Source organism: Astatotilapia calliptera, chromosome 18 (genome assembly GCF_964374335.1).
Source record: "Astatotilapia calliptera chromosome 18, fAstCal68.1, whole genome shotgun sequence".
In the NCBI taxonomy this organism is placed as follows: domain Eukaryota; kingdom Metazoa; phylum Chordata; class Actinopteri; order Cichliformes; family Cichlidae; genus Astatotilapia; species Astatotilapia calliptera.
The window spans coordinates 8,081,178-8,096,776 of record NC_137439.1 but is presented as its reverse complement, the minus strand read 5'-3'; the positions used below and the strand labels follow the sequence as shown (position 1 = coordinate 8,096,776).

General features: G+C 39.0%; 1 protein-coding gene across 3 annotated transcripts in view; it reads right to left on the bottom strand.

The window, feature by feature from the left end:
* Positions 1 to 15,599, bottom strand: part of LOC113010138 (integrin beta-1-like) — a 30,557-nt gene that overhangs the window by 8,164 nt on the left and 6,794 nt on the right. For 2 of the 3 annotated variants that reach the window (XM_026149025.2, XM_026149026.2), the window contains 4 exons: positions 8,059 to 8,125; positions 6,335 to 6,420; positions 1,389 to 1,605; positions 62 to 232 (listed from right to left, as the gene is read on the bottom strand). In XM_026149025.2, coding sequence (XP_026004810.1) covers positions 62 to 232; positions 1,389 to 1,605; positions 6,335 to 6,420; positions 8,059 to 8,125 — 541 coding nt within the window. Of the gene's footprint in view, positions 1 to 61; positions 233 to 1,388; positions 1,606 to 6,334; positions 6,421 to 8,058; positions 8,126 to 13,550; positions 13,608 to 15,599 lie in introns of all 3 variants that reach the window. The other variant, XM_026149024.2, reaches the window with a different exon arrangement.

Below are 15,599 nucleotides of genomic sequence, written 5' to 3'. Positions count from 1 at the left end.
AGGCTGAGGGTTTTCTGCTGTTTTGAAGGACATTTATTGGGTTTCATGTTTTTAACCGTACCTATCCTGAAGTCTGACGTGATCTCCCGCATTTCCCTCATGAGGTCAGTGCCAAGGTTCTTCACATTTTCCAAATCATCTTTCATGGAGAACGAGAGGTCCATGAGGTAATATAAGTCGATGGGGTAATCCTCAGCACGCTTGAATTTCAGGTCAAAAGTCTGTGGCTCACCTTAAAGGCAAAAGCAGAGCATTGTTAGTTATTAGACTAACGACAAGTTTCCTGTTTTTACTGGAAAACCAGAGTTACACTTAAATACAAAAGGGTTGGAAACTAAAGATAATTTAAGGGGGTGGTCTCAAATTCATTTTACCATCTTTGGAAATTTAAGTTTGCATCATGCCAGCTTCTTCAAACTGATAAAATTATTAAAATAATTCTTATAAATTTCTTATCTTTTCCAGTCCACTGGCTTTAAAGTGGCTAAAGGTGAGACTGACACAAATATAACGGCTTCTAAATCTAAACTGCTTTGACATTACACCAACTATGAACCATCAACATATTTACTCCAAATAAAAATTTGCTTTTGTTTTGACCTGACAACAGTTTCAGCAAACTGCCAAAGCATCAAAAGTTCAGGCTATATTGAAAGCCTTTTTAACATAACACAATCTCTAATTACGTTAGGGTATTTACACAGCTGTTTTAACTGTGACGAGTAAAAGAAATTCAACCAGGATATCAGAATCAGAATACTTTATTGATCCCTAGGGAAAGTTATGTATATTCACATCTATATTCCTCTGGTTAAAAAAAAGACTTCAAGGTGACTTCTAGCTTTGTGACCTCAGCAAACTTTGGGCTCAGTCGCTAGTTTCTAGACCTGAGCCTTCATAATACAGTGATTTATGCATTTGCCTAAGAAGCAAAAGATCTCAAGTTTGATCCCAGAAGCACACAAATCCCCTGACGATGCATTAAGAAGGGCATCTGGCATAACATTTTGCCACATTAATCAAATTCAAATTCAAATTCAAATTTTATTTGTCACACACACACAACCATACACAGTATGACATGGGGGTGAAATGCTTGTAGCTGTACAATGCCCGACCATTAAATGACAGAAGAAAAGCATCATGCAGTAGCTTATGGCCACTACTATCATCCAGGGAACGTTCACTGGCTATTGACTTGCTAATCACAAATGTTAGCCCATGAGTTTGCTGTGTCCTTGGTTTCACAGTCAGGCCCGCCATCACTCATCACATCTGGTTTCAAAATACCAAGATGGCGTCGGTGAAAACACTGAAATCGATGCTGAACAGCTAGCTAATAAATGTAAACATAGTCAGGAACATAGCATCAGCATACGCCTGCTTACCAGATCTGAGCGTCACTTTGAGTTTCTGAGGCTGTATCTGTGTGATCTCCTCAGGCTTGAGTTTTACGTTCCCATCCTTGTTGCGAACGGTGACATCTTTGTTCTGGGTAATTTCAGTGCTGCCGCGGGGGTCCTCAATATTTTTGCAGTCTTTCTTCTTCAGGTAGGTCACATCATCACAGCGAGCTGATTTGGACTCGCCCTCTGAGAGGAACTTCTGCAAAAAGAAGAAAAGACCATTAGAGAATTACTCCAAATGACTTTCCCACCACAGACCGGGATAATTTTCTTCAAATTGTTTGTGTTTTCCTTTTGGGTTGTATTGTGAAAGGAAAACCACGCTGCCGCAATAACCTAATCAGTGAAAGAATGAATAACAATACATCCTTGTATGTGGCAGAAGACCAGGATTTTGAATTCAAAAATCCTGGTCCTCACAAAGAAGGTCGTGAATAGTCAGATCCCATCTTATATTAATGACCTTATAGTACCATATCACCCCATTAGAGAATTTCGCTCTCGGACTGCAGGCTTACTTGTTGTTCCTAGAGTATTTAAAAGTAGAACGAGAGGCAGAGCCTTCAGTTTTCAGGCCCCACTTCTGTGGAACCAGCTTCCAGTTTGGATTCGGGAGACAGACACTATCTCTACTTTTAAGATTAGGCTTAAAACTTTCCTATTTGCTAAAGCATATAGTTAGGGCTGGATCAGGTGAATCTAAATGCTCCCTTAGTTATGCTGCAATAGGTGTAGGCTGCTGGGGGATTCCTATGGCTCTACATCTACACTGATCCAGGTAAATTTGAAAACTGTGCTTTCGTCTAAAAACACTCCACGTCCACATTAGCGTTTTATTTATATAGTTTTGAGGCTACATGTCACACCCTTGCTCACAGCTTTTACCATTTCAGACCCTTCAAATTAAGGATTTCCCTTTTTTTCCCCTTTCACTGAATTTGTTTAATTTTTTTTTCTCGACAAAGCTACTTCCTTAATTTATGCATCTTATTAGCCTACCAAAATTAAGTAATTTGATCTTTGAAGACGAACAATGTATTTTCAAGTTTAAAATCTAATTTTCCAAAATTAAGCTTAGTGGCTTTCATTTTTCTACCAGGCTTCAATCCACCATGGAGCACCTTATATTCTGGAGCCTCAATGTCAGTGTTTTTAATGACACTGATTTAAATGTGTCACTTTACAAGTATAAAAGGTTAAAGACTCATTTAGTGAAACAAAATTGTTTGGTTATTTTAACTAATAAACAGACTAATCTTTGGAGCACGAGTGCTGCAGATACAAATCTCATGAATGTTGAAATGACAAAGTATGCAACGAAACATAAGATAAGGCTTCACTGTTACTTTCACTGTTGCTTTCACTGTTACTCGTGGAAAGGAGAGAAAAGGAGAAACAGATGATTGACAGGCCTAACAGAGAATATAGATTGGATGCACATGAGACACCACAAGGAGCAGTCGAGGAGAAGCCGAGACAATGAACCCAGTCAAAACGAAAACAGTGCTTTGACTCAGTTATTTCCAAAACCTCATGACATAAAAACACCCCTTTCTTTTTGCCTGCATCTAGCTGCACATAATCTGATGAGTTCTAAAGCAGAGCTACTTTGCGAGAGAGCGTTTCTTCTAAAGAGAGATCTCTTTAGGTGCTCCAAACGACTTCACTCAACTACAAACTGAAGTCGAGGCCTGGTTTCATAAGCTCAGGGGTGGATATCAGCAGGCTGATAGAGAGCAGCAGACATGATTTAACAGGAATGCAGTTGTCTTGGCACATGACGAGAACAAAAAGCATTTAACCCTGACATGGTTTCAACAGTTTACTAAAAGGCTCACCTTAACTATAAACCCGTTTTCCTATAGTTGGCCCTCCTCTCCAATAAAACTCAGCCTTTCCATCAAATCAATTAAATTTTTTTCCCTGTTTCAGTGTTTTTATTCTGTGCAAGGCAAGGCAAGGCAAGGCAAGTTTATTTGTATAGCACAATTCAACAACAAGGTGATTCAAAGTGCTTTACAGAGACATTAGAAACAAGAACAAATAATTTAAATAAACTGAGTGTTTCAGCTGATCTGAGGCTTTCTGGGAGTTTGTTCCAGATATAAGGAGCATAAAAGCTGAATGCAGCTTCTCCGTGTCTGGTTCTGACTCTGGGAACTGATAAAAGACCGGATCCAGATGACCTGAGGGATCTGGATGGTTCATACTGGGTCAGGAGGTCATTGATGTATTTTGGTCCTAAACCATTCAGAGCTTTATAGGCCAGCATCAGAACTTTAAAGTCTATCCTCTGACGGACAGGCAGCCAGTGTAAGGACCTCAGAGCTGGACTGATGTGGTCCACTTTTTTGGTCTTAGTGAGGACTCGAGCAGCAGAGTTCTGAATGAGCTGTAGTTGTCTGACTGATTTTTTAGGTAGACCTGTAAAGATGCTGTTACAGTAATCAAGCCTACTAAAGATGAATGCATGGACTAGTTTTTCCAGGTCCTGTTGAGACATCAGATCTTTTATCCTTGATATATTCTTGAGGTGATAGTAAGCTGACTTTGTTATTGTCTTAATGTGTTTTTCTAAGTTTAGGTCTGCATCCATCACTACACCCAAATTTCTCGCCTGGTTTGTGGTTTTTAGATGTTATAGATTGAAGTTCTCTGGTGACCTGTAATCGTTTTTCTTTGGCGCCAAAGACTATTACCTCAGTTTTGTTTTTGTTTAGCTGGAGAAAATTGTGGCACAACCAGTCATTAATTTCCTCAATGCATTTACCAAGAGCCTGTACAGGGCCTCGGTCTCCTGGTGACATTGTGATATATATTTGTGTGTCATCTGCATAGCTGTGATAGTTTATTTTGTTGTTGTTTATAATCTGTGCCAGTGGGAGCATGTAGATGTTAAACAGAAGGGGTCCCAAGATGGAACCTTGGGGAACTCCACATGTGATACTTGTCTGCTCAGATGTGAAGTTACCTATTGATACAAAGTATTTCCTGTTTTCTACGTATGTTTTGAACCAGTTTAGTACAGTTCCTGAAAGACCTGTCCAGTTCTCCAGTCGTTTGAGTAATATGTTGTGGTCAACTGTATCAAATGCTGCACTGAGATCCAGTAAAACTAGGACTGACATTTTTCCACTGTCTGTATTCAGACATATGTCATTAAACACTTTGGTCAGAGCGGTTTCAGTGCTGTGGTTCTGTCTAAAACCTGACTGGAAGGCATCGTAGCAATTATTCTGTTTTAAGAAGTAACTGAGCTGTTGAGAAACTGCTTTTTCAATGATCTTACTTAAAAACGGGAGATTTGAGATCGGCCTGTAGTTGTTCATTTGTGTCTTGTCAAGATTGTCCTTTTTCAGTATAGGTTTGATTACAGCAGTTTTTAGTGATTCTGGAAACACACCTGATAATAAAGAAAAGTTGACGATCTGTAACAGGTCTGACTCTAAAGTCTTTGAGACCTTTTTGAAAAAAACTTGTTGGCAGGACATCTAAACAGCAGAACAAAACTGGACAGTTTAAGGGTTGTGCTTCTTCTGTTGTTTGAAATGTGGTGCAGGTTAAAGCCTGTCTGTGTTTCCTGGGTGGTTAAACTGTAACCCAGTTCAATCTAGCTCTTTTTGCCTTTAGTTTCTCTCTTTTTGCAACGAACATGTACAGAAATGTAAAATGTTTCATATACATATGTATACATCCAAGGCTAACCAGGTGTAGGAATTTGTTGATCTGTGTTCCCACAACCTTGCTTAAAGTGAACATGAGCCCTTAAACACATACATGTGAATCTTGCCTCACGGGTATCAGTCAGTGTTTCCCCCCCCTGTTTCATTTCAGATAAATTCACTTATTTTAAGAGTCTCTCACCTAAACATGGTTATAACCATACACTGAAGTCAGGTGACAGTAGAAGTGGAATCTACAGCCATGTTCATACATAAATGTAATGTGGTTTTAAGAGAATCAGGTCAGTATGTTTTCCACGGTTATCCACAAGTAGCGCAAAGCAGGAAATGGTCTGCTTCAGAGGTATTTGAAATAATGGAAATGCTCTGTATCCTCTGATAAGGCGAGGGAGCTGCTTGGACAGAGCATGCAGAAGACAGGAAATGCCCGCCCACTCTAATACCACTGAGACTTTATACTAGGGAACTAGCAGGTTAAAGATTGGCCTCTGTGCCACTGAGGGGCAGAGAGAACAGCTCCTGATGCCCCACTCTGTGTCTAGTGTACCAACTTAAATATACGCTGGATTATAAATCCATTTTTAGTTACAATCGAAGTATAAATGTAAACAAAAATTCTACTTGCTTGTGTTAACGTCACTGACACAGCATAAAAAGAACTTCATTTACATTTGTTTGTTACTGTGCATGAATGTTTAATTCCAACTGCATGTTTTTGGTCTTTTCCTCATACTGTGGTCCGTTTGTATTTCAACCACAGCAAGAAAATCCGCCTTAGGTACACTAAACATCTAATTAAGCAGCTTCATCCTGACCAAGTTTCCAGTGAAGAAGCAGCAGCAGGAGCAGCACTGCTGTTTACAATTAATGGACCAACTGTGGTTTACTTGCCATTGGGTGAAAAACAAAAAGTCTCTAATCGCTTAACTCCTGAGTACTTATACTGCTTACAGGATGAGTACAGATTACATGCACGCATTCATATAAACAAAGGTGAAAGTTAATTTAATTAAATGGATTTTATTGCATTTTGTCACTTGAACTATTTCATTTGTTTTGAATTGCAGAATGACTCCAGTCTTGTACTCCTATTTAATAATGGTGACAATGACAAATATTACAGTTTTCATCATTTTTTGTGCAGCTCAAGGAAACTGAAACTTTCCTCACTGATAAAGAGCTCTCTGATATTTTTTCACTCATGTGATAAAACAGCTTTGACACAGCTTTGCTGATCCAACTCACTTCATCTGTGCACCATCCACAGATCTCAGAGACCTGGATGCATTCCCCACATGACTGCGCGTTTGCCTTGATGCATATGCTTCCATCTGAAAGAGATGACACAAGTTCCTTTTAGCCAAGATGATACAATCTTTTCCATTAGCTCACTAACTCAAAGCAGCTTTTGGCTGGAAAGCACCCCCCCTCCCTCCTCCTCCCTTTCCCCCTCCCAGACCAGAAAACTGAGTCATGCTGGGAAAAGCTCCAGACAACTCACCAAGTAATGACCTAACTCCATAAAACAAAAAACTCCAACTGTTGGCCAAAAGGACTAACAGTCATAAAACCATGAATGAAGATTTGAAAGGGGAAAAAGCATGAGAACAAGCCAGTGTGAAAACTTTTCTATCACTATCATTCATAATGTGTGTCAAGAGCAAAAGAAAAGAAAGAAAAAGAAAGTGTAACAATAAATCATTTCTACTTCAGGAACTATTTGGTGGTTCTTGGGTGGTCTGTGTACTTTACTGACCTCTGTAAGACTTCTTACAGGGCAGTTTTCATGGAAAAAAGAAGTACATACTCATAGGCTAGTACTTCTGTGCTTGAAGCTAATTGTTTAAGAAAGGACCACTATTTTTTAAAACCCAGTCAGATGTCAGATCAAGAATAGCAGAAACAAAGGAAGAGTCAAAAATAAAAATCAGATATAGATCAATGAGGCAGTGATCAAGTGGAAAGAGATTCTGTGCCAGTGGGAGTGGTTTTGCAGTAGTTAAACTCTACACACCTAATACAGAGATGCTCCATGAGGAGGACAGGAAGTCAGTCATAATACAGAAGACTGTTATGAAAAAAGACCACATGCACACTTAACACCTTCCTTATGTGCACACTACCAAGCCAGGAAATTTGCCTTCTACCAAATATGTATATTTTGATACTCAGTTACTTAACTGAGCAACTGGAATAAATCATCAACAGCACACCGTGAGGAAGGCTAAACCAATGCATACGTCCCAGCAGGGGTGACTTTTGTGGCTTCCAAAAAATACCATATCCTACGGAAATCTATTAAGTCAAAAACATTAAATCCATTTTGCGTATTTTATGTCATTCTAAATGTCAGAAACAAAGACTATTCAGGGTCTTAGCTAAGTGGTGTGCATGCCAGGTCAGATTCGCCTCCTACTCGTCACCTTTAGGTTCAAATCACCAAAACATTGGACATCAGAAACTGATGGGTGACATCTCTGTGGCTAGGCCCATCTTTTAGATTGTCAATGCATGTGACGATAACGTCTCTGAAGAGGAGTCTGCAAACAGTGCCTCATGTTCACACTTTGTAATTATGAAATTTATGTCACGCAGGCCTAAGCAAACCCCTCACATACTCGTGGAAAATATAACAGGCTTCACTCTGCTTGTTATATTGCGTGAGTGCTTGTGTTTTTTAAAAGATTGCAAAAGCCTACATGTGGCCTTGTATCTCGGTTTTGCTGCATGTAAAAACATTTTTTTTAAAAAGGCTGTTGCTACATCAGCAGACTTTGACCCGTTTAGTTCCCTGAAACAGGTTCCTGAGAGAAACAGTTCCACATTCTTAGGATGAAAAAATAAATATTAGTAAATTAGTGCTCTTGTGGCTGTACTGCAAAGGGATGAAAATACCTTGTGCAGTAGGTTAGATTATAATTAATAGTTAAGATAAGAAAAGGAGCAAAACGGGAACTTTAACTTCCTACCTTGCTGTGCCAAGCTGCCACTGAGGGCTGCTGATAATGCTGCTATTAAAAGTAAGCTCAGGTCCATCTGCAAAATAAAACAGAGAAAACAAAACAGGTCACTGATAGATGACATTAAAACATCTACATTGGACACATTTTTACAACAGCTGCACATGCTGAAATGGCTTTACAAACATACTAAATTCTAAGAGAGCAAAGAGAAAGAGGAAGGTGCTGGCATGTGCTGTTGTGGTTGTGGAGGTTGAATGTGGCACAGAAAAAAAACTTTAAAGACATTCAAACTCAGTGAGATCTGAAACTTGTGTGGCCTAAAATACAGGAAGATGGGTTTCTTTTTAAAAACATACCAGGTTTCAGATTTAATTTCATCACAGCTGTACATACTTATAGTTATAGAATATTCACAACATACTTCATACCGTGTACATTATAACATACCATAATAGACCCATTTCTGTAATATACTTACATATCTATATTATTGCTAATATATATTGTAATATATCTATATCACTAAAGCACTTGTGGATGGATGCAAACTGCATTTCATTGCCCTGTACCTGTGCAATGACAATAAAGTTGAATTCTATTCTATTCTATACATTAGCTTCTATGGCACTACAGCATTGCACTTAGTTAAACCTAAATTAGCTAATTTAAGTTGACACTTTATTGTTTAATAAAATGTCATTTTTAGTTCAGCTTTATTAGTTTGAAAAATTTGGAGTAAATATTACAACACAAACTTGCAAACTCACGGACATCTGGGGATCAAATGTCTAAAATACTTGCCAAAGAATTAACAGGCTTTAAGTCTTGATCATGACAGTCTTTTAATGTCTATCCCATCATATGTTGTTGAGCTTCTGTCTTTACCATGAGATGAAAGCAGCAGCAGGGAGGAGCCATTCCCATTTTGAAAATCCTAAATAAGGAAAGCTGATTCACCCACACTCAGCTGGCCTCAGCTGCCAGCTCATCATCACTTCCATGGATCAACTTCCTGACTGTATCAGGCGGACTGTGTTTGGATGCTTTTAGGCCAACTCAGGCTTACTAATGAAATTCGACAAAAGTAGGAAGATAGAACAAGACTGAAGTGTTCTCTTAGGCTTTACTGTCCAAGTATCTCATAATGACTTAAACAGAAAACATGTAATGACTCTAGCAGGCATGACGAAATTTCAAGCTGCCCATACCAGAGAATGTAAACTAGGAAGGAATAACTTGTGGTTGATTAAACAGATGCCTTTCTACCACACTGTGTACTAACCACACAGCAAAAGTGGGGGGAAAAAAAGCAGAACTGAGATGATCAAGATTTTCTTTAAGTTTAGTACCTCATACTCATACTGTGAACCCAGGCATCAGATTAGCAAACTATATTAGCTAGTGTGAAATATGTAACTCGTCCCAATTTAAATTAAACAACTGTATATACACAAGATATAGAAACTATAAGACACTAAATAAACATTAGTATTCATTGAGAAGTATTTAAAAAGAAAAAAAAAAAGCTTGTAGTTAACATCATGAGATCAAGAAAAGGTGTGAATGTGCATTTATAAAGATGAACAAAGAAACATGATGTGCAGAGAATCCTACTGCACTCTAACTAGTCTCCTTAACAATTTAGTGACAGATTTTAAGAATCCAACCCCTGGAGTAAAATCAAACTGTTGAGCGCAACTTAGTTTTATTTCTTCTCGTCTGTTTATTAGTTTTGTCATTTTGGTTTAAAATAAATAAAATGTATATCAGAAAACTCCACCCATACCAGAAAAAAAAAAAAAAAAAAAGAGTTAAGGGTGTCCACATGCATGTACATTCCCATATTTGGTGAGGCTGTTTCATACCGCCTCCTGAATCTGTGCCGTTATCAAATCTCCAGCGACACACTTCTTGACTGTCTGCCCAATCCTCAAACTCACAAACCAATTTTCAGTGTTTTACTCACAGTAAGATAACACTAAGGAAATAGTCTGTTTAAAGGAAATCCAATCGTTGTGACTCAAAATAGTCTGTTTGGATAGTGTTAGGATAATAGGCAAGGGACCAAAGTCTATTCATGTGACCCAAGAAAAAGAAAGGTCATTTAACACTTATGTAAGACAAGTTTTGATATGAAAGGTGCATGTATGTATGTTTGCTGTTGTGCAGTGGGTCAGAGAGCACGGGAAACCACAAAATAACCACTTCCTATTATATCGGAAATACTGACCGACTTAAAGCAAGTTTCTCAGTTAAAAATAAGAACATGTATTTCCTACGGCATTAATCAAGCATTTCTGATTCTGATTTCTGTAAAAAACAAACAAACAAACCAAAAACAAAATATGACATTAGCAGAAAAAGTGCACTGCAGTAGAGCTGGGCGATATATCGAGTTTTTAAAAAATATCGATATATTTTTATACGAGATATAAGATGTGACAATATCCTTTATATCGATATAGTCTATGTTACGTTATAATTATACTTGCGGAGCCGCAAGTTTGCCTCTCTTTCGTCCACTTTCGTCTTTACGCAACGTTACTCGGCCTCGCCTCTCCTTCACTGAACACAACTCCTCGTCCCCCATCGCTTCACCTGCAGGAAGCGACAAGATGGACACGGCAAATCTCCGTTAACGAGTTACTGCGCATCGACCCGTGCGTGGGGCTGGACGGCGTCAACGTGTTAGCTAGCTAACCACGCTAACGAGCTAACCACGCTAACGCCATGCAGCCCAGAGGGGCTGCACGGACTAAAATCCTTTCATTTTCTCAAAAGTTGACAGCGCGCCTTATGTATGAATTCTGGTTGTGCTTGATGGCCGCGAACCGATTTTATGTGGAACACGGCGCTCAGCAATCTGTCAAAAAATGTTTTAGTACGACTTTAGTAAGCTACGGAGCTGCACCGCTTGATGGATTGTCGGAGCATTACGGCTGAGCCTCGCGGAGTGATACGTACTGTGCTTCAACGTAATATTACCCTACTGTGTATAAGGACCATAAATGGCACCTGTTAAGAGACGCGGTTGCGAAGCGGATTTCAAACTCCAGGCTGTCAGTCACGCAGTACAAGTTGGGAACAGAGCAGCTGTGAAATCTGTCTTTGTTATTGTGCTCAGCGTCTTTTAGTTTACATTTTGACTGCACAATTGTGAGCTTTTTGTTATGCACAAAAACAACATTGTTTTCTTTTATTTATGGAGCATTATTATTTAATAAATGCTCATAATTTATTTTTGAGTAAATTTTATGTACATCTGCTCTATGTTAATAAAAGTGCCTGTGTGACATCTGGGACACAGCTTTGACTAAGAACTCTCTTTTTGTTCTTACTTTATGGCTTTAAAAAAATATATCGAGATATATATCTTATATCGCCATCCAGCTAAAAAATATCGAGATATGAATTTTGGGTCATATCGCCCAGCCCTACACTGCAGTGTGACTTTTTTTTTTTTTTTTTTTTTAATCTTTGCAGTCACGAACAACAGATTATAGCTCACTCTTTCAGTTGATCAGTAAACAATCTCTCTTCAGAGTTACAACCACCTAAAACTCGGACACAAGACTGTGTGGCAAGACGGACAAAATGTTTCAACATGAAACACATCCAGCACGATGTGAAGACTTTGAGCTCCACCCCGACATTTCTGAAGGCCAACTCTGTCTGTCGACTACAAATTACAGAGAGATGACAGATTTGAAGGCACTCAATGCCTCCTTTTGTCAAAGGCATTGGTATTTGTGTTGCTAATCTTTGGGCATGACATGGCTTACACATCTCTCCTGAAGGAAATATTCTGAACTCGCGACTCATTTGGTCTTTCCTTAAATATACATTTATGTCTTAGTTGTCTACATTAAATTTAAGAGAAAGAGCAAGCAGCAGAGAGCTACAGCCAACACCCAACTGCTGAGCGACAGGTTCACCTACAAAAAGGAACAAAAGTTTCCTTCCACCTAGATCACTAGGAGACTTAAAGATCCTTTGAGCTAATGACAACAGTGTAGGATACATTACCTAATTTAACATAGCCTTTGCATTTATTAACAAGCTACTGGGTTTAAATATCCAGACAGACAACTTACTGCTTAGTTTGAATTATTTAGAAACACTTACTTAACAGTTTTATTTGAACCAGTGTCTGACTGTTGAATGGGAAAGGCTCTTACTTGTTCAATAGTATTGATAGAACATTAACATGTGCAGCTGATAAGAACTGATAGCTTCAAGCTAAACAGTGTGAAGGCTTAATTTGTAACAGACTGTGTGGCTAAGCAGCTTCTCACAACTGTAAAACATGATAGAACGCCAACTGGCATAGGAGCATGTCCTACATACAAGGTTGAACACCGATCACTATGACAATATTTGGGACTTCAAAGGATTTATGTTAGTGGTAACCTCAAAAAACATCTCATCTGCTACAGAAGATCCAGTTAAGGTGTAACATGCTTTAAACTACATGATGATTATGGAAAAAAGCTGCAGATGAGTCTATCAAAAGATAAATGAGGGACCTTTCATATGCTATAACTTCTTTTGATCAGCCACTCCATCGCACATGGTGATATGGTCCTTAAAGTTTACCCAAATGCACTTTTTGAAGTTTTCGCTGGTAATTTAACCCAAAACAGCTTAAACCTTCAGGGTTCCAATGCTGGCTTCTGCTACTCTACATCACTGACATTCAACTGGTTTTACTACTGAAACTAAAATATATTCTAAGACAGTGATGCTCAGTGATTGTTTATAGAAAAACAAGATGGCTTGGCTTTAGACTGTGACATTTGAGGTGGGTGTACAACTGATGTCATTGCTGGTTTTAACTTTACTGAATTTAACAATGTTCATTTTGTAAATTATGGTCCACATTAGAGTCAGAAATGAGGATGAAGCTGGATCAAAATCAACCAATTTCTTTATGTAGGAAAAACATTCAGTGAAAGGATATGTTTTGAGGTGGGTCTATATTGTGATTAGGAAGTTGCTCTCTCTTTGTTTCTCATTTATATCTATCCCATGGCTCGCCCTGATTAAAAAAACAAAACCACACACACACACACACACACACACACACACACACACACACACACACACACACACACACACACACACACACACACACACACACACACACACACACACACACACACACACACACACACACACACACACACACACACACACACACACACGACCTCATTTAACCAATGAAAGCACAGTGTGGCAACTGTAATTGTGTCAAATTACAGTGGCTACACCCATATATATACATATATACACACACACACATATATAGCTGCAATTACACTCATCATCAGGGAATCTCCAGCATATTTCCCCCATTTACTTATCAGATTTTCTGTATGATCTTAGAAAAAGTGGTAAAAGTGGTTTATTCAGTATTCATATTACTCTTGCACAATAACGTTCAGTGTATTAGCAGAAAGTTCTGAATTCACATTGTGACTACACAGATTAGTCTGTACCATATGTGAGTTGAAGGAGTTGGTCCTCTACATGCCATGCTGCTTCCTTGCCGCACACTGTTGGTAAGTAATGATTAAAAATGTCATAATTAATTTTAAAAAATTAATAAACCTGCCAACAAATACAAGTGATAACACAACTGTGACAGTTATGTTCCCATTTAAAACCTGCTCTGAATCACCACACGGGAAGACGGGACAGACCTGCGAGCCTAATGTTTACAAGAACATGCGTAAACTGTGGCTAACTATGACTTTGTATGGTCACGCTGATGGAGACAGTACAAGTTCTCCATTGGTGCTGCATTGTAGTGTCACACTTTTTCATAACAATTCAGCTCCTGCTGATAATAACCAGCACAGCTCTTACCAGTACAACTGCAGTAACTGGGATGTTCATCTGAACAATAGACTGGACTGGACTCATAACTCAGACGCCCTCTACAGGAAAGGGCAGAGCAGGCTGTACCTGCTGCGGAGACTCAGGTCGCTTGGAGTGGAGGGCCCACTCCTGAAGAAATTCTATGACTCTGTTGTGGCTTCTGCTATCTTTTATGGCGTGGTCTGCTGGGGCGGCAGCATCTCTGCTGGGGACAGGAAGAGACTGAACAGGGTGATCCGAAGGGCCAGCTCTGTTCTAGGATGCCCTCTGGACCCAGTGGAGGTGGTGAGTGACAGGAGAACGGCGGCTAAGCTGTCATCCCTGATGGACAACATCTCCCACCCCATGCAGCAGACTGTGACAGCACTGAGCAGCTCCTTCAGTGGGAGACTGCGGCACCCACGGTGTGGGACGGAGAGATTTCGCAGGTCTTTCCTCCCCACTGCTGTCAGACTCCACAACAAAGACTTTAACTGATCAAGCACACACATCCATACATATGCAATAATACTAAGTGCAATAATCCTTTGTGTCATCGTTGTATTTTTACTCAGTTGTATATAGTATTTGTATTCTATTTTTATCTTATTGTATATTTATTTTATTTTATTCTACTGTATATAGTATTTTATTTTATTCTATTCTGTACAGTTGTGTACTGTATTTATTCTTATTGTATTCTAATTTTTGCCTCATAACTTTTGCACTGTCCACTTCCTGCTGTGACAAAACAAATTTCCCACGTGTGGGACTAATAAAGGTTATCTTATCTTATATGGTCAGGCATTTCTTAAATAAGTGCTCACATCCAAATGCTACCTTTCAATATCAATAGCCTTACACTGAATTTCAAAGTCCACTTTTACTAGAAAATGTCACCATGAATCAATATCAAGAGATTCAGCTTTGGCAGCCATTCCTCTGAAACACAGAGGCTATTATTTATTTACTGACAGGAAATTAAAAGGGAACCATTGTACAAACACAGTTTTCTTAACATAAGTGGGTTATAGGAGAACTACCTACAACCGATCGTAAAAAGTTGATTGTGTTCATCTGGGCGTAGCATTTTCAGGAAAAACGTTTCATCACTCTTCTTCTGAAGACTTCTTCAGATCACCTGGATGAGTCACTTGGACTGAAAACGCTACGGCCGGATGAACAGACTCAACTTTTTCAGATTTCCTCACCTGGATGACTGAGCATGCATCAAGATACCTACAACTTCCATAACTGTCTAAAATTTTACAATGCCACGAGGCCCAGTAGTCAGCACCGTCCGTCTTCCTCTGACAGGAAGCTTTAAACAAACAAGGTTTAAAGTAAAACAGACGACATCCTGCTAACCAGCACGGGCCTACAGTCTGATGAAGAAACTGGTGTGTCGCATGTAGCACTTGAACAATGCAATGTGTAACCACATTCAAAAATATCTCATGTTGTTGGCAACATGAGCCACACTTGCTAAACCAATCTGACACTGTCTGTGCAAAGTTAAGTATAATGCAAAGTGCCAGAGATTTCAGCAATATTTATAGAGCAATTTGATCAACGAAAAGTCTTAGCACACTTGGACCACATTTAATTAAGGCAAAAAGTCCGTGTTGTGTGACTTAACAGAAGTTTGTTCATTTTCTCTCATTTTTAGGTACTTTATAACAAAAATA